Source organism: Triticum dicoccoides, chromosome 3B (genome assembly GCF_002162155.2).
Source record: "Triticum dicoccoides isolate Atlit2015 ecotype Zavitan chromosome 3B, WEW_v2.0, whole genome shotgun sequence".
Taxonomy (NCBI): Eukaryota; Viridiplantae; Streptophyta; class Magnoliopsida; order Poales; family Poaceae; genus Triticum; species Triticum dicoccoides.
Window position 1 is genome coordinate 573,493,391 of NC_041385.1, and position 25,913 is coordinate 573,519,303.

Below are 25,913 nucleotides of genomic sequence, written 5' to 3' on the forward strand. Positions count from 1 at the left end.
TAATTGCATATAAAACATCCAAGATTGATACTATAATAGCATGGAACAATAAAAAATTATAGATACGTTGGAGACGTATCAATCATTCCCAAGCTTAATTCCTACTCGTCCTCGGGTAGGCAAATGTTTTTGATGTGGAATGCTACCTAACATGTTCATCATGTAATCTCTCTTTTGTGTCATGAATATTAAGATCTGAATGATTCAAAGCAATAGTCTATAATGTGACATAAAAAGAATAATAATAAGGCATACCAATAAACAATCATGCCTTTCAAAATATGATTGCTAAAAAACATTATCCCTACAAAATCATATAGTCTTGTTATGCTCCATCTTCTTAACAAAATATAAATCATGCACTATCCCGGTGTTAGTCAAGCAATTGGTTCATACTTTTTAACGCGCTTCAACATTTTCAACCCTCGCGCAATACATGGGCGCAAGCCATGGATATAGCACTATGGGTGGTATAGAGTATGATGGTAGAGATAATATGGAGAAGACAAAAAAGGAAGTCTCACATTGACGAGGCTAATCAACGGGCTATGGAGATGCCCATCAATTGATGTCAATGCAAGGAGTAGGGATTGACATGCAACGGATGCACTAAGAGCTCAGAGATGTCAATGCAAGGAGTAGGGTTGGCTATGGAGATGCCCATCAATTGATGTCAATGCAAGTTATGAAAGCTCAAAAAGAAAACTAAGTGGGTGTGCATCCAACTTGCTCACTCATGAAGAGCTCGGGCATTTGAGGAAGTCCATCATTGAAATATACAATCCAAGTTCTATAATAAAAAATTCCCACTAGTTATATAAAAAATGAAATCATTGGAGATTCTCTATATGAAAAACATGGTGCTACTTGAAGCACAAGTGTGAAAAGTATAGTAAATGCCCCTTCTCCCTTTTTCTCTCTCTTTTTCTCTTTTTTTGTTGGGCTCTTTTTGGCCTCTTCTTTTATTTCCTTACATGGGACAATGCTCCAATAATGAATATGATGATCATCACACTTCTATTTACTTACAACTCAAAATTACAACTCAACACTAGAACAAAATATGATTTCATATGAATGCCTCTGCCGGTGTACCAGAATGTGCAATGATCTAGCGTAACATGTATAAAAAATGATGAATGGTGGCTAAGCCACAAATACTATGTCAGCTATATGATCATGCAAAGCAATGTGACAATGATGATGTGTGTCATAAAAACGAAACAGTGGAAGTTGCATGACAATATATTTCAGAATGACTATGGAAATGTTATAATAGGTAGGTATGGTGGCTGTTTTGAGGAAGATATAAGGAGGCTTATGTGTGATAGAGCATATCATATCACGGGGTTTGGATGCACCGGCGAAGTTTGCACCACATCTCAAGTCGTAAAGAACTCACATTAGTCGTAAAGAACTCACATACTTATTGCACGGTACCGAATTGGCGTGTGACACATATGCATGTAGTTTGGTAGTTATGTTCGGGGCTACTAGGATCCCGCCGTTACATGGAACACATCTCCCATAACAGTCAAATCGTGGACATGTCACCCCCCCCCTTCGAGTGCCTACTCGGGTGCGACGTGACACAAGGCTCTGGAGTCCCTATGCACTTGTGACTCGGTCCGTGGCACATTCGCACGACATTCTCCTCTGACAAAGTATCCTTACTCACTGTTACACATCTAATTGTTTGGTCATATTGGCATGACCCACTGTTACTCACATGTCTCACCGCTATCGGGTTTCAATTCTACTGATATCCCCTCGTCCTTGAAAGAAGTCACAAAAGTATCCGTTGATACTTCACGATATTTATTCTCAATATGTATATCCGCGTTTCTAATAACGCAATCATAAGGCAAATTAATAAACAATATCTTCATTCGAAAATAAATATCTTCCCAAAAAACATCACATCGACGCCTATATATACGGCGTCGGTTGGGATGTGTGCCCCGCCCTCGTGATTCTTTCCCTTTCGATTTGTCCCCTCCGTCGTTATTAGCTCTCCTGACGCCTTCTCCACTCCTAATCGCCATTACAATCCTCTTCCGCCGCCGCCGCCGCTTAGGTCTCGCCCCGTCCAAACCAAGCGATCCAGAACCACACCGCCGACCGTAACAAAAACAAGATCCGCCGCTAGGCCTACGACCAACATCGTTGGCGGATCTAGGCGACTCCATGGCCGGGGCCCCTGGACCGCGCGGCACTGGCGTCCGCCGCGTACCATTGAGGCGCGTCGCGCAGTCAACTTCAAGTTCTTCTTGCCCTTGTTGCTGCGACAATTCTCACTGGGGGAGGAAGGACAAAAAAGGTACAATCTAATCGGAATCCAGTAAGTTTTGGTCGGCAGATGTAGATCAAAGTTTGGTAATTTGTTGAAGCATTTGTGGAAAGTTTGGGATGGGCTTTCCCGGCGCATGGCTCAAAGCCCCCTTGGATGTGATCTGAAAGTCCAATTTGCCCCCTCCGGCTTTCTGGCCTCCGCCTCTGGTCGGTCCCCAAAATTGCCCAACAATCCGTGGTCCGCCGCACGGGCGCGCCGCATCTCGGGTCAGAAAAAGAGTACCTGGCCCTTTTTTTCCGGACGAGACTTGCCTGCTCCCCTCGCGTGTGCCCATCCGTGCTCCCGCGTACGTGGCTTAATTTGATTGGAATAAAATAAAGCCCGGCCCCACCCCCTTAAAATCAGGGGATGATTAGATTAAAAAAAGAAAAGAAAAAAAGACAAACGTAGGATGAAGTGGGAGCACGGATGGGAGCATGGAGAAGGAGCAGGCAAGCCGGATCTTTTTTTTCCCCTCCTCCGCTCTGGAAATTCGTATCGGACCTCTGTGAGTGTGAGGAAGAACGGGACACATCGCACGCCTCATCCCTCGTCGCCGATATATATAAATTCCCCAATCCAAATATTCTCGTCACTTTCTTTCTCCCCCTCCCTGTCTCCTGTCTGCCCATTTCGTCGCGCCGCCGCCACCGCCGCCGCCGCCACAACACTTTCTCGGCTCGCCGTTGTGGCCAGCTGACGCAGGTAAAGGCCTAGGCCGCCCCTGGAGTCCACCGGATCGGCGCCCCCCCACCGCCCACCGGTCGCCGGCGCGCAGTTGCAACGCTTGCGGCGGATGCCCGTGGGGACTGGGGGTTAGGGTTCGAGGGTTAGGTTCCGACCTGTTTGGTCGGCGATTGCGGATTACGAGTCGTGAATGAATTCTCCTTGGCTGATGGGAAGGCGTGCTAGGTTTTTTCCATCTGCTTTTAGATACGACCTGTCTATCTGTCAGTAAAATTCGGTGGCAGAGTGCCCCTGAACCGGGTTAATCTGGCTTTACCAGGAGCCTTGATGGTTCAGTACACGTTTGTTAGAGTTTTTCGTTTTGAGGTACTATTGGTGTTGGGTTCAGCCTGAATTCATAATTCTATTGTTTTGTTGCACAGTTGTAGCGAAGCTGAAGCTCGACCTCTTTGTCAAATCCTTGAAGTCTGGAGCCATGTTAGGTGATGCGTTGGGGGATGATGATCAGAGTGTGTCCGGTGATTCCATGTCTGAATGGCGGTCCTGTGACCAGGTCGACAATGGGAGCCCGTCGACGTCCCCTCCCTTCTGGGACACTGATGGCGAAGATGATGATCCTGGTGAGCAATAGACTTTCTTAGCCTCATATGCTTTTTCATTATTGTATAAGATAGGTAGGCATTTGTGGTAGTAATTTTTTCAGTGGTAACTGTGGCTACGTTTTCATTTAGCTGATGTTATTATCTCAGGGCCCTGTCCTTCAAATTTATTCGGGCGACATACTTGGAGAATTCAGAACTTCTCAAAGGAGAAGAAGAGAGAAATGAAAAGTGAACCATTTGAAGCTGGTGGTTTTAAGTGGTAGGTTCCTAATGGTTAATTAAAATAATGGTGTTATTATATTTCTCTTCCCCACTTCTTTTTGGGTCTGATGATGAACCAAGATTGAAATGTGTCTGGTTTATTATTCCTTTTTATGTCCTATCATGGATTCACAAGTATCATTGGACTTTCTTAACTTGAATATTGTTGATTGCTAGTATACAGTGCTTTCTGGCTCATGTTTTTTTCTTGACAGTGCTGTAACTAAGAGCCTGTTGCCTGTCAAATCTTTCATAATGGTGTTTAAACTCTAGTTCCCTCGTTGTTAGTGGGCTAGTCATTATTATATTGAGCATGGTGCTAGAATCTTCATTTTGATTGTACACATGCTTAATTGTTCATTGAGTCCTGAAAAGAAAGCTTTGAGTATCTGTAAGGAACCAGCTGTGTATAGTTAAAGCTTGTAATTACTGTTGATGTCTGATACAAAGAAGGTTGATCTATAGCTTGAATCTCTCTGTTGTGTTGAAAAGCTTTGTGTATCTCAATGGTTTCTGTTTGTTAAATTTCTTATGGTTGTGGTACATCTTTGCTAGCATTAGGCATGACACTGATTGATGTATAACATACTACCTTCCAGTGCAGCTATTTTAAAAGTGTTTTTCGTTGTGTTTCACCTCTTCCCAGCATTGAACTAAAACCATGACAAGTATTATGGAATGGAGGGAGTAGTAGACAATTTTTGCACTCCAAAATTTTTTCTTCTCTATTCTTGTAATTTTCATACTCGCAAGACCCTTTAGCCAGTTAGTGATGCAAAGTTTTAAACCAGCTTTATTCCCTTATGGCATGCTATATCATTATCATATGTTGATACCTTAGTATGCGATCTTTATTTTTTGTAGGTACATTCTAGTTTACCCTCAAGGGTGTGATGTCTCCAATCACTTGTCATTGTTTCTATGTGTTGCTGATCATGACAAACTCCTTCCAGGTTTGGTGTTATTGTTTTACCATGTTGCCTAAGTAATATTTTGTCCCCAAACTTATTTTTCAGTCACTGGCTTGATACTTTCAGGATGGAGCCAGTTTGCACAGTTCACCATAGCTGTTGGCAATCTCGACCCTAAGAAAGTTAAATATTCTGGTAAAGATTGATGGTGGTTTTTTCTCCATGGAGCTAATAACCAATTAGGGGTTAACTAAGTAATTTTGCAGACACCTTGCACAAATTCTGGAAGAAGGAGCATGATTGGGGATGGAAGAAGTTCATGGAGTTGTCAAAGATCCAAGATGGTTTTCTTGTTAATGATGTTCTCGAAATCATAGCCCAAGTTCAAGTTATTAGGTAGTATTGAATTTTCAGGATTGATGCTTCGAACAGTTTTTCCTACTTTGGCAGTACTGAAAGTCTTTAATTTGATTGTTCACACTGCACACTTGAGTTTAATTGTTTTTGTTAGCATTTGATGCTCTTCTAGATAATTAAACTTTTAATGTTATGTTGTGATCTTGTATGCCCTAATTTTATCCTGGTCCTGTTAGAGGTTGTAGTTGCATATTGCTCATGCATGCATGTAGAAACCTTGTTGGACTGTTTCTGATTGTAGTATCCAGAGTTACTTCTTATGTTCAGTCTGTCAAGTCACTTTGTATTGTTTAATATATGCCTACTATTATGTGGTCGGCCATTTGGATATACTGAGAATCGTACTCTAGCCATTGTCTCTAATTTTCTCAGCATTAATTGATCGCAAAACATTATGTAACTCCTTTCCTCTGTCTTTTTTATCAAATGGAGGGAGAAAGTGGACCGCCCATTTCGTTGCCTTGAGCGTCCTTATCGACGAGAATTACTCCGTGTCTATATGACAAATATAGAGCAAATTTACCGTCGCTTTGTTGAAGAACACAGAAGTAAACTTAGCAATCTCATTGAGGACAAAATGAGATGGTCCGGGTTAGTCAGTTACTTCTAGAATTTTATATGTTGTCATCTTGTGAATAGTTAAATATTTGTAACTTTAATTGCAATGCATTCTTCCTTGGTGTTGCAGTTTTTGTGCTTTCTGGCTTGCAATTGACACAAGCACAAGATATCGCATGTCCAGAGAGAAGAGTGACGTCATATTGAAAATAATTGTGAAGCATTTCTTCGTAGAGAAAGAAGTCACTTCAACACTAGTTATGGACTCCCTGCATACGGGGCTGAAGGCACTTGAGCACCAGTGCAGGGGAAAGAAAGGTAGAGGAAAATTAATGGACTTGGAGGAGTTATCTGCGCCTATGGTCCATGTTGACATGGACACATTTGCTTTAGCTGGTGATGTCCTAGCTTTGCTTGAGAGGGCAGCTTTAGAACCCTTGCCTTGTCAACCTCTATCTCCAAAGGATGACAAATGTTCCCAGAGCCGCACTAAGGTAGTATTGGTGTATTGATTTATTAGTGCAATTTTTAGGTTTTTACGGTAATTTAGGCCCCCCCTATACCTCCAACTATGAATTCTCCTATGACGCCGTTTTCCTATCCTTGGTATTTCTATTATTTGGCCGCAATGACATGGAATTAGCTTCTTTTAGCTCAGAATTTGTCTGCTATATCCTATGCTGTGATTCTTCCCTTGTTCCCCAGTCAACATGATTGTTTTTGTTAATTTTCAGACATCCTTTTGCATAATGAAGTTTCCCGTCCCCATCCGGAGTTTATTTTCTTGAATCTTCCATTTGCAATGGAGGTTCTTGGTTGAAACAGGCCGCAGAATTTTTAGATGAGCTATATCGATTCCAATTGTTCTTATATGGTCATTTGGTTTAGCTGGCCAGATAAGCTTATGCTGCAATCAGTGGAAAATGCACCACACTTGATATTGGTAGACAGTACCTAAGTGCAATTATCTGGTTATATTATTAAGCCGCCCAACCCGGTTTATCCGAATGAATGCATTTCTAAAGACTACCCCAGTATATTCCTATTTGTTTCTAGACTCATTAGTGTGCTAATTAGTTATATTATGTTTGGTGGTTGCAAGCGTTACTTTTATTTTCTGCAGTATAATTATTGTCATGCTGCTAATTTTTCATTGTTATCATCTTTGTAGGCTGGTAATTCTGGCGAAGTTAAAGTTTCAATTGAGCATGAAGAAAAGCGCCTAACTGAGTTTGGTCAGAAGATACTTGAAACATTTGTTCTGTCTCATATATTTAGGTAAAAGGTTTATCTATTTCCATCTTGTAACCTCCGCCTGATTAGGTTACTTGGTCGATATCATTACTTTGGACAACAATTTATTGCCTTTGCTATGTCTTCCTATGTGTGATTTGTTAGTACCATCATGTGTGCAGTCCTTGATCAACTCGATGATTTATGTGGTCCCTGCATTAAAGTTTTTACGTTGCTGAGTAACTATTAAATTGTTCAATGATTTCCTGCTGTTTAGCATTGAAACTGTACCTGTAAGTCATATCATTGCTGAGTAATCATGAAATTTTTGCTGCTATTTTGCATTGAGATATACCTCTAAAATCTTAGGAAAACTGAATAAATTATTTTTTACAGCAAATTTGAGCCTGTCCTTTAGTTCTGCTTAGAAATATAAGGATGTAGTCTCATATCTTTGATATTTGCACTAGATAACGTTGTGTGCTTTGCATCACTTCTGTTTTGTTTTTGTGTTAGTGGGATTGAGGTCGCTTATCAAGAAGCTGTCTCTTTGAAGAGGCAAGAAGAGCTTATTCGTGAAGAGGAAGAAGCTGGGCTCCTTGAAAGTGAGATGAAGGGGAAGCGCAACAATACCACTGAAAAGGAGAAGCGTGCAAAGAAAAAACAGGTCACACTCTTACTGTTGTTCAGCACACATCCCCTCTTTTTAATTCCTTGCATTGACACTGGTTCAAAAAAAAACTTACATTGAATGGCCCATAGCAGGTAGCAGGGTGAGATAACGACAGCTTTTCTTTGGTTTTAGTTTACTTGAACAAGTTTGAACGGGAAGAATGCCCAACCACTTGACATATTGAAAGCAAATTTACTGTTGGATTCTTCGAATGATTATTCTTGTTTTTCACTATATTGTATCGTTTTGTTTTTGGTTGGCTTGCTGTTATGGTTATTTTCCAGTTAAGAGTTCCAAGCTTTGGTTGAGCTCGCATCTCTTCTCCCCTGTTACGAACGAGCGGCCAGTAGTGTTTCGTGCTGGGACTGATCCAAATTAACAAGATTTACGGGCTGGAATATGAAACAAAAACAAGTTGCCCCTATTTCTAAGTTGAAATTTGCTGCTTCCGTATGGCATTTTACTATTTTCCTTGTAAAAAGCATAAATCGTTGAATCGTCATTGTGAGCTAATGACCACATGCCTGTTCTAAGCACACACCTGAAATTCTGGCATCAATTTATGCATAATTGACAAATGTTAAACTTCTCTGTTGAGCCTAAACATGCATGGTCCAGTTTGACTAGTAACTCTTTATTTTGTTTAATTGATCATTTCATGCTAGTCTTATTTTCTTCTGAATTTACTTCCAGATTTTGTTGAGACATTCAAGCTGCAGAAGCTGTTCTTGTGAATACGTTACTAGGATAAGAATTAGTTGGATTTTGCCTCATCTCTTTACTTAGTTGGATTTTTCACTTGCATAATCTTGAATTACCTTTTCCAGGCCAAACAAAAAAAGAACAATCGGAAGGTTAAAGACAAGGATAGAGAGGAAAAATCTGATTCAAATTTTGCAGAGAAGGATCAAGATGAAAGCACAATTCATGATAGTGAGGATTCTAAGCAGGCAGGACAAGTAGCCATGAAAGTTGATACCTCCGAAGAAGGTGCTTCAGACATCTCAGACAATTTAGATGGGTCAGCTGAGGCATGTCAAACTGATGCAGGTGACAAAATTTCACAACCTGTGAATGGGGTGAATGATGTTGGTATTGAGATGAAAAATGTGCATACTGGGAAGAACTCTACCGTGGAGCACAAGCCACTGCCGTGTTTATCAGAATCTGCTACTATGAACATTATGCAAGGCAAAAAAAATAACTTGCTAGACAGTTCTAGTCAGAAATCACTTCATAGGTTGGTTAGCACTATCTCAAGTTTTATCGCTTCTCTTAGCATGGCATTCGCAGCGTCTTTAATTGAATCTATGTACAGAGGGAAAACTCCACGGACGAGGGTCATAAGCAGCAAGAACGTTCCCAAAGATGAGGATGATCTCCCCTCTAGCACTACTGGTGGTTCAGACCGCAATACATCTGGCTGTGGACCAGCACCAAAGCCTGACCAGGAGACTGTTCTAACCACCTTAAAAGATAGGCTTCGGAAGCTTGGGCAACGCCTACATGAGGTCAGAATAGTTTTCATTAAGCAGTATTGGGCATTACTTTCTTACCAGTTTTTTAGTAGTCATTGACTAATCCTAGTTGTGCAAATGGTCATCTTAATCATTTGATAATTATCCTTAGTTTTGTACTAAACATATGGCTTATCATTAGTTCGTACTCCCTCCGTTTCTAAATACAAGCCCCTTTAGAGATTTCAATATGGACTACATACGGATGTATATAGACATATTTTAGAGTGTAGATTCACTCATTTTGCTCCGTATGTAGTCCATATTGGAATCTCTAAAAGGTCTTATATTTAGGAACGCAGGGAGTAGTTTTTTTTTAATCTGGAGGCTATTGATAGTAGCTTAATGTTTGCACGGTATGATTTTGTAAAAATTGGCAACATGTTTTGCTATAAGTATTGTATCGGAGTTTGAATGGTTACACAATTAAATTGCAGTAACATTCACCAGACAGCTATTCCTAGTACTCCTATATAGCTAAGCCTGTGCTTTGCTACGATTAACAAAATTAATAATGATCACATTAAAAAATTATTTTTGGCTTAGTGTCATGCTCTGCGTTTGTGCTCCCTGTCATCTCCATTTTTTAGAGATTTTCTGGGAGTTGGTTGAGTTAGTTTCTTTGGGTGCTAAATTGTATTTTAGTTAGTTAATTTATTATATTTTGTTTGAGATTTTTAGTAACTGGGAGGTCGAAGGCGTGACGAACAGCATGACACCAGTTCCCATTTATAAGATACAGTAAAGATCATGGATATGTTTTAGCTAGGCTTGTATTACTCTTGGAATTTCTCCTCTTTTCTTTATACGAATGATCGCATGAACTGTGGGCAAAATCTTTGAATAAAAAATAGCCAGTTTGCATGTTAGTTCATGTCACCAAATAAAAATCCAAAATCTCTTATAAGACAACTAATTTGCTCAACAAACTTTGTCCTTTTTCATACTATTTACATTTAGTGGAAGTTCTGCATGTGGGTAAATGTAAACGATTTCAAAACACAAGTCATCTAATTTTGCAGTCCTTTTTGAGGGAGTACTTATTGGGATTCACTTCTTGAGTCAGAATTTTGTTTGAGATCTTTCTAGTCATTTCATAGTAAAATTCCAATATATTTAACCATTGGTTCCTATGTAACACTTCAATGAGTTGTTTCTTTACTTTGTTTTTGTACTGCAAAAGGTTGATAAGCCTGTTTCCATTTATGCATGTTTCAGAAGGAAAATGAGGGCAGGAAACTAGAGGGACATTTGGAAAAGAAAGCAGCAGCTGAGGCAGTGTCCTCATCATCCTCATCCAGTTCTTTGGATAAGACTCCTAATGTTGTGAACAGACCAGAGCAACCTTCCGTGACTAGTCCTGATGCAAGTATGTATGCACCACCTCATTCTCAACCTGTAATCACCAATGGTGCTAACGGAGCCATTCCAGCAACGCCCAAAACCACCGTAAGCACAAAATCTGGACCTGCTGTTGCTCCAAGTAAGGTCAAACCAGCTTTGAATCTGAAAATAGATAGAGCTACTTCAGTCACCCCAAGATCGCTGCCAGTTGATAAAGCTGCTACACTTCCTTCAACCTTGTCGCTAGCAAACAAAGCTATTCCAGTTCCCCCCCAATCGTCTACACCATGGGTTGCTAAGGCCGCAAAAGGTATTCCAGCCCCCCCAAAACCATCTGCACAGTCTAATAAGGTTACTAAAGCTGCTCCAGTTCCCCTGAAGTCACCTACACCACAGGTTGAAAAAGTTGCTAAAGCTATTCCAGCTCTGTCAAAATCACCTGCACCTCAGGTTAATAAGGTCGCGCCACCTAATGCAGCACCACGACAGTTGCCTTCGGTGTCTTATTCAGAAGCTCGAAAAAGTGCAGTTCCCAAAAAGATTGTTGGCACTTCTGTTCCGCGAACTTCTACTGCAGTATCAAGGCCTTCAAGTGCTCCTCTGTTCCAGGCACCAAGGTCAACTTTGCCACCCATACCCGGAGCTCAAGTTCCCCCATCACAGTCACGTTCGTTGACTGCATCTAGACGATCCAGCAACGAGCCCTCTGCTCCTGTGCCAAGTTATGTACCGCAGTCCTACCGAAATGCCATCATCGGTAAGGGTAGTCTTGATACTACCTTGTCAAGTTCTGATAAGGTAACCTCTCCAGGCCAAAGCAATGCGATTTCGCAGCCACTGTCAGCATATGCATTGGGAACATCTGCCATGTTGCCTCCTGTTGGAAGGAATGGCCAGTTACCCGGTAATCAAGGATTCATGTCTGGGCAGGGCAATTTGGATACCCTTGATAGCTGGCACCCATGGAAAGGTATCAGTGATGCTAAAGAACACATGCTGAGGGATGATACTACATACCAACAGATGACCAATGGTGATGCGCGCATACTCCCATGGAGTGACAATTCTTATCAGCAAGCAAGCAACAGTGGAACAGAAGAACAAGGCAGATTTGGGGGAATTCAACATAGGCAGTTCCAGAATGAGATTCCTACAAATTTTGACTCACACCAGCTGCAGGGTTCAGTGGGGGAGGAATTCCCGCATCTTGGCATCATCAATGACTTACTTGAGGAGGAACAAAGCAATGTGAGCATGGCAGAGCCTCCTATCCATGAATACCATCCATTCGGCTTGCCATTTTCTCCGGGAGGCAACTTCACAGAGGCTGACATGACTTCGTCAAGTAGTTCTGGCCAGTTGAACTTGAACGGCCATTACTATGACAGGCTGAATGCTCTACACAGGCTGGGAGAGGGGCAAATTTCCACATTGGGTGCTTATTCCAATGGAATGGCCGACTCCTTTTCATCCAAGCCTTGGCTGTATAGCTATCCTAATCCAATGGTGAATCCTGGAGTTAACGGGTTTTCGCAGCAGATGGGGGACTACACCAATTATGCAAGTGGGAGAACGAATGAGGAATACATGTATCGCCGTGCCAACGGTCAATGGTGATGCTTGTTTTACACCAATTTCCATAATGAATCTGCTTGTAAGTTGTAACCGAACATGGTGCAGGTCCAAGGTCTGCTCAACCGTAACTTCTCATTCTCCTTCTCATTCCAAAAGGAGAGAAGAAAAAAGGATACATTATGTAAAGTGTTGCAGTTTAGTCTATTAACTGATTGTCAGAGTGCTTATATGTTTCTTCCCTTATTCTCTGTTTTGCTTTGTTCTGTCTTACTGTTATATGACTGCAGCTAACGAATCGAACATGGGGTTTTGTCGCCGACAGAGAGCTGTTAGGAACCAAGGTAATAAGTGATGTGATTTTGCAGCACCTGCACATCTTTGGTAGGATGCCAGGATCATGGAACTTAGACAGAATTGTAGATACTATAGAAGTCACAAGTCTCAACCAGGTTACACACACACACACACACACACACACACTTCCTGTTCAGTACCAAGTACTGATCACTTGTTTATAACAAAATCAGTAGGCCACTTGGTATGTTGTTACCCACTACTATGTCCATATCCAAGACAAACTGACTCGTCTCACAAAGAAAAGAAAACAAACACATGCCAGTATACTTGCCAAGTTCTTTTGTGTAAAATCTCCCTCAATAGCCAAAAACAAAGTTCCTAGATGTAGCAACCTAAAAACTATTTCTTTTCTTTTGGAGCACAAAAATATACAATGTACAAGTTGGGTGGGAATCTGATGCACGAAGAGGTTTTGTGTGAAGAGCTAAAATCCACAATGCTATTTGCTCTCAATGGCAATAGCTCGGAGTTCTCTGAGGTTGCAGGCAATTTCCCTTATGAATTGCGCGCCTTCTTTTCCATTCTTAAGGGAGTTTATGCTGTGCTCGAGGAAATCCCGGTCTCCTTCTAGAGTCTTCAATCTTTTATTCAAGCTCGAGATTTCCTCTTGGAATGTGGATAGGTCAGCTTCCCCATCCATTCTAGAAGATTGACCTTCCTTAGCCAAGAGAATGGACTCTTGTGTCTCCTCTGTAGCATCTGAATTTGATAAATCTGTAGAAGTATCGTTGTTGGAGTACAAGTGAAGCTTCTTCTCCAGCTTCCTCAAACTTTCTGATATGTATGCCCTCTCATCTTCAAGCAAAGCTGCAGTGCTATTTTGTTCTTCAAAGGGGAGCTGATCATCTTGTTCCTTTATTGGCCCTCCACCTCCAGGTTGTGTCCTGCACTTTTGAAGCTCGGCTTCCAATTCCTGTATTTGATGTTCTCTCTGAGCAAGCAGCTCGTTAGCTTCAGCAAGCGCTTCGCCATCGTACTCTGCTTGCTCCTCCATCATCCTCTGGTAATGAGAGGCTTCCATCTGCATTGCAGCCTTCTCATCCTGCAGCCTGGTGATCATGGCCAGTGCTTGGTTTGCAGCGATCGCCGCGGCGTTCCTCTCTTCTTCCAGCTCCCTGCAGAGGAGGTGTATCGACTTCCGGTCTAGATCAATCTGTCGTCTCAGCCGGTCGATGGTGCTCTCACCTTCCATCTCGCTAACAATGCTTCCGTCCAGCGATTCCAGACCAGAAACATTTCTCTCGAGCGAGATCCTTCTTGTTATGTTCTGCAGTATCAAATCATCACCACGCCCATACGCTCGTGGGCTAGGGCCTGGGTCAAGCCAAGTTGCCTCGAGCCCCCTGGAAGCTGAAAGCTGTGATAGCAGTAGCCTCAGTTCTCCATTTACACTAGCTGAAGAGCCCTTTCCAAGAATCACATCGGTCAAGGTTGGGGACGGGAAACCACTCCTCATGCCAATGGCGAGATTGTAGGCCTCGTTCATGCTAATCTGAGTGCTAAGAGATGGTCTCCTTTCACCAACCGTTTCAATTGTCTGGGGATGTTCCTCAATGGCATCAAGACCCTGAGATACCTCACCATTTGATCTGACAGCAACTGGTGGAATATGAGTCTCTTTAGCATCTGATCAAAATGGTTAAATATAAGGACCACATTTAAAATACTGTGCTGGATGGAAGGTACAAACTAACAAACCTTTTGCTAACAAATCTTTGGAAGTTGAACTGGAAGGATCATGTGATGTCAGTCCATCTATTCCGGTATCACCAGTCCATTCAGCTTTTTTAGGATTATCTTCAACTTCAGCAAGAGTTTCTGAATCGGCACTAACCTGTGAAACGGGGACATCCCTGAAATTATCTGAAAGAGAGTAGAAATGAATCCCGAGATTCAGTTAATATAGATACGTGGATGCTACAGTGGAGAAAGAGAGACAAAACTAAGAAACCTTTCGGATATGTATCTTCTGAAGCAACATAATGATAGTCCTTGGGTACTGGTTCACTTGTAACTGGATTATTAGCCAATGTGCTTCTCTGGTGAAATACGTCACTTGATATCGCAGTGATTTCTGTCCCCTGAGCTTCTTCTGGATCATATTAACAATTATTTGTTGTGTCATGGTGGTTCGATGAATAGAAACAAAATGTCCTTCATTTGGTTATGAATTATTATCAGGATACCATACCTTTTATATTTTTATCCGCTGCAACAGCATAGTGTTGTTCGAGTATTGTGAATTGAGATGTATATGGATCGATGCTGCTGTCATTCGTCCTCTGACATGATTCAGTTTCACAAATAATCTTAGGTAACTCATCAACTGATGCAACTGGAATTTGGGGAACAGTGGCATCTGCACAATTATCCATGCAATTATAGGATCTGTCAACATAAAAAAAAAGTGGAAATAGTGGAAGTTATCCAGGTTGGGAAATATGATTTACCTTCTAAAGATAACTCTTCAATGGCAATTAGAGGGCCATGCTGTGATGCTCGTCTTCTGGACGAGATGTCCTCTGCTTCCATTTGGCTCCCACTAATCACACTGTCAGGGTCATAATTCCGAACATGATCTGCCGAACATGCATCACCGGAGTCAGTCACTTTTTGTTCTTCCTGAACATTCATTTCAGATGGCTTGGCCACCGCAGGGGATGGAACACCTGGTATCTCAAAAACTGCATCTTCTTGAAAGTCTCTATTTTCCATATCATAGGCTTCATGAGGGTGAGAATCTCTGCCATCATCAGCACAAGGAACCTCAACCTCGGAGTCAGATGTCATCTGTAGAGCACTGTATCTCTCATGATATGTATGATCACTCTGGTGGTAAATGTCTTTGGTTTCAATTGATTCGTCCAGTTGCCATGATACAGGATAATCCGTGCAAATCTTTGGTGACTTGGCATATTGGAGCTCTCCACTCTTCTGAGAAAACAGCGATACACTCCGTTGTTCAAAATGTTGTGCACAACATGAACAAATTCTAGTAAGAGGAGAATGTAACACACCATCACCCCCCTGAGTACCGTTGAGTACATTGACATCCACGGTGGGCTCATCTGTGTTGTCATTGTTGTTTGGTGTCACTTTTGGAGCAAGTGAGCTACTGCTGCATCCATCACACATACTTTCCGCGCCCACAAGTTTCTGGTGGAGGCGGCAGAAGGCCAAAGATGAGAGCTCTGACTTGTGAGTTTTGCAGATCAATTCCCTGTAGAAGCACGGTTCCTCGTTACCGAGGACATGATCTAGCCTCGAGCAGAACGGACAAGGTACCGGTAGTTTGCAGAGACGGGCAAATCTGGTGATGAGGAAGGAGTAAACTGCGTCGATGAATAGCAGAAGCATCAAGATCCACTCGAGCAATGCCGAGGACAGTGCGACGGGCAATCGCCGCAGGACTGTCATCCTTGTTCCCATTGTCCAACAGTATACTCGAATCTTCACGACAGTTGGTCCAACACGCTGTTTAGATGGTCAGAGGTGGTTGGTGTTGAAGCAGGATCGCTACAAGAAGTCAAAGCAAAGGTTAGTAATCAGCAAAGTGGGAATTTACTTCAGTGTTACAGTTATTCCGCTTGGTGATAAAAGTAACAAGACTTCATTGAAGCTGTAACCTGTAACCTAGAGACATCAGAATTCGGTACGATAAAGCCTTTGCCTTATCATTGAGAAGATGAACGGGAAAATAATGATGGAAGTGTCATTGCAGCGATATAGGCAGGATTGGTGAAGTATAAAGCCAGTCTTAGCTGGAGGGAGAGACCGAATGCCAGGTTGGAAAAGCAATTGATAGCAGCAAGTGTCGGGCACCCACTAGGCAACTACAGTGGCTAATTGGCAATCGCAGATACACTAGACCAAGAATAAATTACGCAGGACAGATGATCCTTGTAGTGAGCTGAAACTTGCTGAGAGCTGAGCAACTAAACTCCGGCAATAACACACCATACTCCGGCAACGAAATCCACTTGGCATAATGGGATTCTAACAGTGATACCAACTTTTCCTCAAAGCTGTGGGTGAAATCCTACCGTCTCAGCTCCCAAATCCCCAATAGAAAATAACTACCAGGAATCTAGGATGCGTACAGAATCAAAGCAAATAAGCCACGAGCTTAAAACTAAGAATAAAAGGAACAACACGGTAAGCAAGAGTTGCTTCCTTGCAAGGCACAGTCCCAGGAAGCAAACTAAGCTCAAATCACGGGTCAGCCACAGAAGGAAATCACAGGAGGAGCAGAGATAGAATTAGAACCTCGCCTGTCGATCCAAGCCGATAATCAGCACGCCGTGAGAGATCCCGATCTGCGACGATGGCCGGAGCAGAGCCAAAAAGGAAGGGGGTGGCGGGCGGGCGGCTGGCTTAAGGCTAAGCAGAGCAGCATCAGGAGGAGGAGCAAAATGATGAGGCGGAAAGGTGGCAGGGAGATATATTCTCCCCACCGCCGAAACGAGCCAAAACCGAAAGCGGGGGCAAGTGGGCGGTGGCCGGTGGCGAGGCCACGACGGGGCGGCGTACCGAAAGGGGGAAAGCCGGACAGCGACGCGGCGCGGTCAGACGAGGGCTGCCCAGCCGAAAGGCGTGCGGTGGTTGAGCTCTTCTGTCTCTTGGTTTTAGTTGGTTTAGTGGTCACTGCTGCTGACTGCTGCTGAGTAGATTAGCGCTAACGGGGGTTGTTCAGAGGGTGCTTGGATGCAGGAGACTATTTTTAGTCTGACTAAAAAAAGTCTATTTTAGAGGCTAAAGTTTCAAGCACCCCTCAGTAAAGAAAGGTTAGGACTAGTCTTGAGGCTAAAATTTTTTAGTCACAGAAAACCTACTAAAATATGTATTAGCCCTCTCTCTCCTCATTTAATTCCTCTTTTTTAACACATGCGAGTTCTGGATTGGAGGGTTTGGAGGATAATAAATGCTCAATAACTTGATTTTAGTCTTTTAGTATTTGGATCCAAGCATGAATGAGGCTAGCAAATTTTAGTCCCACTACTTTTAGTCATAGGACTAAAACGTATCTAAGCATCCTCTTAGGCTGCTCCGCGGAGAATGACGTCTTGATGTGAACGGAGGAATCATATCAATAATGGTGGACTGGAAAGGATGATGGCGGTATTAATTGGGAGTCTGACTCTTCACGCCTCGGGGAGTTTGGCCCGGTCTTCAAGCTATCAAAGCTAGAGAAGAATGAAATTCGCAGGCCAGGCGCGTGCATCTAAGAAACATCTACAGAGCGATCGATTTGCTTCGTGATCTAAACGTATGTTTTCATGGAAATTGGCTGAAAAATGGATGAAATTTCTTAATATTTAATCTGTACAAATACTTTCACGGTCCATTATTATACGCTACCCTGTGGCGAATCCCGGACGAAAATGGAGGGTCGGCTCAAAGTTAACGTAAAAAAAACAAAATGTTCGTTTGAAGAAAATAAACTCTGTCTCGTAATTCCTTTCTCCAAATGTTGATATTTTCTCAGATTACTACCGGAAACATGTAGTATTTAATGAAAAAATTCTGATTTTTAAATATATTAATTTTTGAACAAAATTTTGGATCTGCTTAGCTAAATAGCCATAATTTCCTAGTCCATTTGTCAACCTTCCAAGAATACTACTAGAAACATGTAGTATTTACTGGAGTTTTTGAACAAAATTTTGTATCTGCTTAGAGCATCTTCAGCCGGACTAGGCAAATTCAGGCCCTCAACCGCCTCCGGGCGCATCCGCGGGTACTGACCGTTTAGTCCTCATATTTCTCGTCCAGATCCACATATCTCATATCCGATCATATATCCATACTAAACATGCAACATTGATAAAAACTACATAGATCATAGCCGGACATAGAAACGGACATACAAATGCACAATCCGTTCACCAAAAGATCACAACCGGGTTTGCGCGCGGGCCGTGGAGGAGCCAGCGCTGGCGGGGGAGAGGCGAGGAGGCAGTTCCGGAACTGCCCTCCTCCCGTGTCCACCTTGGATCTCTCGGGGGCAATGCGGAGGGCCAGCTCCTCGTCGATGTCGAGGTCAGAGACGGAGCGACTGCCAGAGCTCGACATGCTCGCCGGAGTCGTCGAACTGGATCAAATCAAAGAAATCGGAGGAGGGGAAGAAGAGACGAAACAAGAGCGGAGTGAGGTAGGGTTACCGGATTGGGGATATTTGTGGGAATGGAGTGGGCTCGGGGTGGGCTAGGCTGACGTGGCGGACGTGCCCGGGCTGCCACACACCCGCCCTATATTTGGGCTGGATATGAGGGGCGCCAGACGGCCCAGACGTTTGAGGTCCGTTTGAGGCACCTGTCTGGATCGAAATTTCGTGACCGGTCAGTGACCGGACCGTCCGCCCGGATTTGAGGCGTCCGGCTCTAGATGCTCTCCTAGCCCATTTGTCCAAATGCCCTCAAAGTTTTCCATAATACTATTGAAAACATGTAGTATTTACCGTATTATTTTCGGATTGTTTTAAGCGAGTGTAGCCATCTTTTGTGATAAAATGGATTGCACTTCTGTTCGCTCAGGGAGATATGCTGCACTGCTACTGTTCGCAATGGCTATGTGCATATAGCAGTCGGGCATCTAGCAGTTCGCAGTTGGCTGTTGCTATATTGGGCTGCTGGGCTGAGATGAAGTGTAGTAGTAAAAATAAAACGTGTTTTTGAGGGTAGGCTAGAGCCTGTTTAAGCCTAGACTAGGTACTGGACTCGCCACTGTTACATCACATATTCCGTTACATACCTGTCCGACGAGTTCCTTACACCGTTCATTATCTTCTTTCTTCTTTCTTACTAGCAAAAGAGGCTGTGCGTTGCAACGGAAGAGAAAACATAACACACATTCTTAACTCAACAACCATCACTCAAGACCATAATAGGTTCATCTCCTTTGTTTTTGCGAGGCATCATATTTGTGTTGCCGCTTATCCTCCTTCTCACTCTCGCCGGCGATGGCCTCGGTGTTCACACAAAACAATAAAAAGCGTGTGTTGAATATGGTTAATCCTAAGGCGTCTCTCTCTCTCCTCCCTCTCCCTCTCCCTCTCTCTCTCTCCCCCTCTCTCTCTTTCGCTCGCTTTATCTCACTCTCGCGATGAGAAATCTGTTGTTTTCCCTTGCGATATTTTTCAGAGGTATGCACGTGTACTTATCGATGTTTTCTTTTCTGTGTATGGTTATAGTGGGGTATTTATTTGCAATCTGGATTGCCGCTGGTATGAAAAAAATAGATCTTGCGCTATAAATTATAAGTTTGCTTTCATAATAATATTTTAAAAATATTTAACAGGTAAAATTAACATCATATTTAGATTTCACACATTTTTCTAATAAAATTTCATATATAATATCTTAAAATCGAAGTTACGGTTTAAAAGATAAAGATAATTTAGAAAATCATTTGGTTTGACTCAAATATATTCAAAATAATATTTAAAAATACTTAACAGGTAAAAATAATCTCATATTCATATTCTACATATTTTTCTAATCAAATTTCATATATAACATGTTCAAATTGGAGTTACGGTTTAAAAAATATGGATGATTTTAAAAAGCATTTGTTTGACTTAAATATGATCCGCGGATGAACTACCTAAAACATCAGGGGGGGTTTTGAAAAATGTAAAATAACTGTTCGGGTGTGACTTAAATCCGGACAGCGGGTTGATTTCAAAAAAAAGACAGGGACTTTTGTGTAAAATACGAAAATAACGCTTCGTTTTAATTTAAAACAGAACTGCGGGTTGAATTCTCTGAAATAGAGGGACTTTTCTAAAAAATGTCATGACAGACGAAAGAAATCCAATTTGCTTTATTATTAGGTAAATACTAGCAAAAGAGCCCGTGCGTTGCAACGGGAGAAAAAAAAAGCCAAAATTAGTGACGTTGCAATAATTTATATACCAGAAAAGGTGTAATCAAAAGGATAATTTATAAATTACTATTGATCTCACAAAAAAGAATAATTTATAAGTTGGATGTGAAACATATTTTTTAAGTTCGCCGTGTGTGCCATAACCCCCTGTTAAAATATTACGCATAGCATCCATCCATGGTTTTGTAGGTTTTGTTTATCATTTTGAAATATTACCACCCTTGAATGAAATGAGCAAATTTTGGAACTTTTTCCAAAGATCTCAGGCGAAATGAACAATCCAAAATTTGAATTTTTGGACAAAAATGGGATGAAATATGAACGAAAAACTATCAAAATTGTACAAATATTTTGTCTTGCAGCAATGGAATAAAGCAGAATCAAACTGAATAACACTATCCCTTTATTGATATACACCCACGAATAGCTCACAGCAATACAATTAGCAGAAATACCACATTACTTACTATTCATCTTGATGTGATTAGTACTACATCCTAGGTCCCGTTTTAGCAAGATGTGGCTGGAATTAGCAGAAATACCACATTACTTACTATTCATCTTGGTGTGATTAGTACTACATCCTAGGTCCCGTTTTAGCAAGATGTGGCTGGAATTGTTCCTTGGTGATGTCGCTCGGATGACCAACGTCTGCATCCAGCAGCTTCTAGTCCACAGTTGATTAAAAAAAGCAAGAGGCACCACCAAATCCCCACCAATGTCACCACCCACTGCGTGCCCCTTCTTATCCACAACACGTCGCCATTCCTCATCACCCAAGCGCCGCTCCGCCTCCATCTTCCTCCTGCTGCCTGACCACCCATCGTTGCTCCTCCTCCTCTTCTCCTCTTCTCCATCCGCCTCACACCCAAGTGTTGCTTTCCTGTTCTTGGCCGCGGTGGCTGGCCTGAGCCACATCCCAGCTGACAGCGTCAGCGTGCTTTCTGGCTACGGCTGGGGCGTTGGTGGCCTGCTCATCGGCGCACTCGGGCCGGGGCGGAGCCCCCTTCCTTGCAGTGGTGATGGAGCCCCTCCTCCCGGAGGGTGGCTGGGGGCAACCGAGGTTGCGGGGCAGGTGTGCAGTGGCTCGGTTGCGCCAGATCTGGCGGCTGGCCAGCACGCGCGGGGGGCGGTCTGGTGGTGGTGTTCGTCTGCCGGTGGCCACGGATGTGGGAGTGCCGAAGCTGCCTCCGGTGAAAGCCCCTGGGCCCCGGTTTTCTCTTCCATGAGCTGGTCTCTGTATCAGCAATGGGCATCAATTTTCTCTGTATCTTTAGTTTGGCTCTCTCTCCTTCTTTAGGATTATTAGCTCAAATGGCAATTAAGACATTTCTTTCTATTAGGCTCGGTGCTTTTCTTTGGATTCATGTGCATCTCCTCTTTGCTCATTTTCAATTGGTGACGCATATAGTAGATGCGGCAGGCAGCTTTCTTGATTTTTCTCTAGGGTAAACATGAACATCTCATCCGCTTTTTGTTGGCTTGTTGATCTTGTAATGCATGAAATAAGTTGGTTGGATTTTATGTAATAGAGCAGGTAGGACTATTAATTGGAATCTGAAATTTTAGCACAGGCACAAGACTTGGTTCCTAAGGCAGGAAGAGGAGGAGCTCGGGCGCGCTGGTGAGAGGAGCCGAAGTGGAACGGTGGTGCCGGGTGATGCGGTCGCCGGCGTCGGCCGGCAGCGGATTGAGCATCACGTGGGCCGCGAGCTTCTTTGTAAACCACAGGGGCTTCTTTGTAAAAAAGCGTGACGGACGACAGAAATCCAACCATCCGGAGCTGTCGCCGCCGCGAAGAGCGCCGCCCCACCGCGCCGGAAAGGAAGCATGTGGATAAGATAGAACAAAGGGTCGCGGACCGAATTCTTACAAACGTAGGGTTCTTTTTTGTAAAAATGAATCGTTATCTCAGATCCACTTAAACAGGGACTGCGGGTTGAATTCTCACAAGCAGAGGGGCTTTTTCGTAAAAACGCCGACGACGTACGGGCAGAAGCACTCCGTGCTTTATTAGTAGGGAAAGATTCTGTTTCCTCTTAGCTTCCTGTTCTATTTCCTCCTGTTTTTCCATATTTATTTTTCTTGTGCAATTACTTTCCTTTACGTGATGTGGACCCATCCCTTCGTCCTGTCCTACCTTTTCGCAAGTTCATGTCATCGTTCTTCCCTGTAAATTTGCTACTCTTTTTGCCAACTTTCGATTTTCTCCTCTTAAATATTAATCCTTCTATTCTTCACACTTGCATGCTTCTATTGTGAAATATTAATTTGTTGAAAGACTTCGTTGTCTTCCTTATGAAATTTCCCCCGCCAGATATCATTTCCATTTCGTCCTTCAAAGTGCAATGTTTTTCTATGATTTGATTTCATTTCTAGTCCTAACATTTTTATTCTTGTTCCATCAAGTTATAGTACGTAGTTTTCTTCTGAAACTTACATAGCAGCTTCAGTTCTGTAGTACGTAGCAACTTGTGCCCATTCCGCTGCTTAAATTTCTAAAAACTTATTACTGCACGTAGCCAACAAGTCGTGCAGCCGAGGTACCTAAAATTAATTTTTGTGGTCTGGAGATCACAGACGCCTCAACTTCTTTCTCGCTCCTCTTTCCCCCTCATCTTATTTCTTTCTACTGTCATTCTCTAGATCTACTCTCTTCATAGTCCTACCGGACGTTGCTGCCATCGCTTGTCGGATGTCGATGATGACAATCATCGACGAGCACTGCAACTACCGCCGGTGGTTCTCTATGTCCCCCTTGCAAGTCACGCTACAGAAGAAAACCCCAATGGACCTCAATGCAATTCATGAAATGGAGGTAAATCTCCATGTATCCTTAATCTCAGTTCAAATCAGGCCTGAGTACTTTCCTTTTACTAAACCGGTTGTTGGCACTTTTCTAATGCCCGATTTCTAACGACCTCAGTGGCTTGTGCAACGAGGACAACATTCTGAAGAACAACTGCCTTTCCCTCTTTTCTCCACCAAACTGTAAAGAAAGAAAGGCAAGTTTGAAATATTTATTCGAATCTTGTTCATCAGATGTCTGATTTATTAGTTAGTTAATTATAGTTTTTTTCATAACTATGTGCTCCCTTATTGACTAGACACGATGTAGATCCAATATTCTTTTAATTGCCTCTAATTATTTCATTATGTTTCCAAAGTTTTGCCTTTTAGACCAACCCACATGTCCTTTTAGTATATCCTGATTTCATACAGACTTCAACATAGAACTCGTACCGACATTTTATGGACCAATACCTAGGGATACATAAGTTTTGTTTGGATACCAATTTCACATTCATGTCTACCTATTTGTAATTTTCATGTTTTGTCAGATGACACATTGTTATCTGAAGTATAGTCTTTAAAAAAATAATCTCACCAACATACAATCTTCTTTCTGTAAGAATATTCAGTTCATAATTCTCTGTAAGAATACTTGGCTTTTCCTTCCATTTTTCTCAGGCTATCCCCTGCTTTGCAAGAAATGATTTCTTAAAACACCTAAACATTATGAGATATGTTTTAACTCAAGTTACATCTTTGCGTGAGACAAAAGAAGGATTCGGTTTTGTTGTCGATGTCTTGGAGAGAGTTCTTATATGTGTACAGCCTGCACCTGGGATTTCATAAGGAGATGGACCTCACTTTGTGTGTTAAAAGTGATGTTGGTTCTGTATATTATTTTGTTTGTGCGTTTATTTGCACTGATGGCGACTTTTGATGCCTAGTGTATGTAATCTGTTGTCTGGTTGTGCTTTATTATCACGGGTGGCGAACTTTGATGCTCAGTGGATGTATTGTGCCGTAATTTCTTTATTGTATAGTCTAGGTTTATTCTTAGTTACTATAAGCTTTGACGGAGGCCAACGGGTCAAAATGTTACTATCTGTCATCAATATAAAAAAAATTAAGAGAAACAAAACGAGCAACCAATATCTTGCTATATATGGACCGAAATGAGTATTGGGCCCATATTGGACTTCATGGGCCCATAATCATCACTGGCCATTAGCAAGCCTAAACGAAAAGTGGCACCAAGTAGTTTCGGGCTTTTAGCAGGTTGAGTAACTGCGGGCCTTAATTGGCCACAAAATACCATGGGCTTTTAACGGTCTGAAAATAGATTGGGCCTGAATTGTGCCAGAGACTTCACAGGCAGATAGCAGGCCAAAATATACATCCGCCCATGATTGGACCAATTCCAAGACGGACCATTAACATGCTAAAATACATCTCGGGATTTGGTTGGCCTAATCACATAATGGGACGTTAGCAGGCTGGAAGCAAAGTCGGGCCAAAATGCATGCACGAAATGCATGGGCCGTTAAGAGGCCAAAAGTCGCTTTGGTCCAGAACTAGACCCAAATTAAGACGGACCGTTAAAAGGCCAAAAGTGACACCGAGCCGAAAACAGCCCAGTTAAACCAAGGGCAGCTAACAGGCTAAAAGACAAACCAGGCTAAATTGGGCCCAAAAATATAGTGAATTGTTAACAGGCTGGATCTGCATATGAGTCGTAATTTGGCTTGAAGACATGGCGGACTGTTAAGGGCCGACCCACTAGTACATGACCAAATCTTATGGTTCTTTGACCTAACCAGCCTTTTCAACCTAAATGGGCCACTTTTGGGCTGTGTGCCATGTGTCGTTGTTTCATAGGCGCGTCTCGTCCATTGGGTGGATGACATCTGTGGCAACGAAGAGCTGACGTGTGGTTCCGTTGGCGAATGAGAAATTGACACATGGAAAATCATCATTGGTCTGGGCTGTTAACGGGTATCGAATCCAAAACCGACACCTCATAGCTTGACGGCGACCCGTTATGGTGGCTGCCATGTGTCGGTTAATGATACATCTCCAATGTATCTATAATTTATGAAGTATTCATTGTTGGAAATATGCCCTAGAGGCAATAATAAAAGTGTTATTATTATATTTCTCAGTTCATGATAATAGTCTTTTATTCATGCTATAACTGTATTGTCCGGAAATCGTAATACACGTGTGAATACATAGACCACAATATGTCCCTAGTGAGCCTCTAGTTGACTAGCTCGTTGTGATCAACAGATAGTCATGGTTTCCTGGCTATGGATATTGGATGTCGTTGATAACGGGATCACATCATTAGGAGAATGATGTGATGGACAAGACCCAATCCTAAGCATAGCACAAAGGTCGGTTAGTTCGTTTGCTAGAGCTTTTCCAATGTCAAGTATCTCTTCCTTCGACCATGAGATCGTGTAACTCCCGGATACCGTAGGAGTGCTTTGGGTGTACCAAACGTCACAACGTAACTGGGTGACTATAAAGGTGCATTACAGGTATCTCCGAAAGTGTCTGTTGGGTTGACACGGATCGAGATTGGGATTTGTCACTCCGTGTTACGGAGAGGTATCACTGGGCCCACTCGGTAGTGCATCATCATAATGAGCTCAAGGTGACCAAGGTGTTGGCCACGGGATCATGCATTACGGTACGAGTAAAGTGACTTGCCGGTAACGAGACTGAACAAGGTATTGGGATACCGACGATCGGGTCTCGGGCAAGTAA

At 42.6% G+C, this 25,913-nt stretch overlaps 2 protein-coding genes across 5 annotated transcripts; one reads left to right on the plus strand and one right to left on the minus strand.

Moving 5' to 3' along the window:
• Positions 1–2,206: 2,206 nt before the first annotated feature.
• Positions 2,207–12,353, plus strand: LOC119277161 (TNF receptor-associated factor homolog 1b-like). 2 transcript variants are annotated; one of them, XM_037558397.1, is made up of 13 exons: positions 2,207–2,320; positions 3,442–3,639; positions 3,769–3,880; positions 4,747–4,835; positions 4,920–4,988; positions 5,060–5,189; positions 5,643–5,801; positions 5,899–6,262; positions 6,940–7,046; positions 7,518–7,668; positions 8,502–8,914; positions 8,993–9,185; positions 10,410–12,353. In XM_037558397.1, the coding sequence occupies exons 2-13, from the start codon at positions 3,495–3,497 to the stop codon at positions 12,150–12,152; spliced, it is 3,675 nt and encodes a 1,224-aa protein (XP_037414294.1). In that variant the 5' UTR covers positions 2,207–2,320; positions 3,442–3,494; the 3' UTR covers positions 12,153–12,353. The 2 variants fall into 2 exon arrangements, with proteins under 2 accessions (XP_037414294.1, XP_037414293.1); XM_037558396.1 differs by lacking the exon at positions 2,207–2,320 and adding an exon at positions 2,917–3,037.
• Positions 12,354–12,710: 357 nt separating this feature from the next.
• Positions 12,711–16,973, minus strand: LOC119277162 (myosin-binding protein 1-like). 3 transcript variants are annotated; one of them, XM_037558399.1, is made up of 6 exons: positions 16,734–16,973; positions 14,918–15,983; positions 14,659–14,826; positions 14,419–14,556; positions 14,166–14,330; positions 12,711–14,093 (listed from the first exon to the last, which is right to left on the minus strand). In XM_037558399.1, the coding sequence occupies exons 2-6, from the start codon at positions 15,894–15,896 to the stop codon at positions 12,907–12,909; spliced, it is 2,637 nt and encodes an 878-aa protein (XP_037414296.1). In that variant the 5' UTR covers positions 15,897–15,983; positions 16,734–16,973; the 3' UTR covers positions 12,711–12,906. The 3 variants fall into 3 exon arrangements, with proteins under 3 accessions (XP_037414296.1, XP_037414297.1, XP_037414295.1); XM_037558400.1 differs by having other exon boundaries at positions 12,711–14,066; positions 14,419–14,559; XM_037558398.1 differs by having other exon boundaries at positions 14,419–14,559; positions 16,734–16,972.
• Positions 16,974–25,913: the final 8,940 nt, after the last annotated feature.

Coding starts and splice junctions, on each gene's coding strand:
- LOC119277162 (XM_037558398.1), bottom strand. CDS start 15,896: ATGGGAACAAGGATGACAGTCCTGCGGCGATTGCCCGTCGCACTGTCC. Junction 14,827..14,917: donor TGAAGAGTTATCTTTAGAAG/GTAAATCATATT, acceptor ATAATTGTGCAG/ATGCCACTGTTCCCCAAATT. Junction 14,331..14,418: donor AGAAGATACATATCCGAAAG/GTTTCTTAGTTT, acceptor ACTCTCTTTCAG/ATAATTTCAGGGATGTCCCC.
- LOC119277161 (XM_037558397.1), top strand. CDS start 3,495: ATGTTAGGTGATGCGTTGGGGGATGATGATCAGAGTGTGTCCGGTGAT. Junction 3,881..4,746: donor GAAGCTGGTGGTTTTAAGTG/GTAGGTTCCTAA, acceptor TATTTTTTGTAG/GTACATTCTAGTTTACCCTC. Junction 5,802..5,898: donor GACAAAATGAGATGGTCCGG/GTTAGTCAGTTA, acceptor TTGGTGTTGCAG/TTTTTGTGCTTTCTGGCTTG.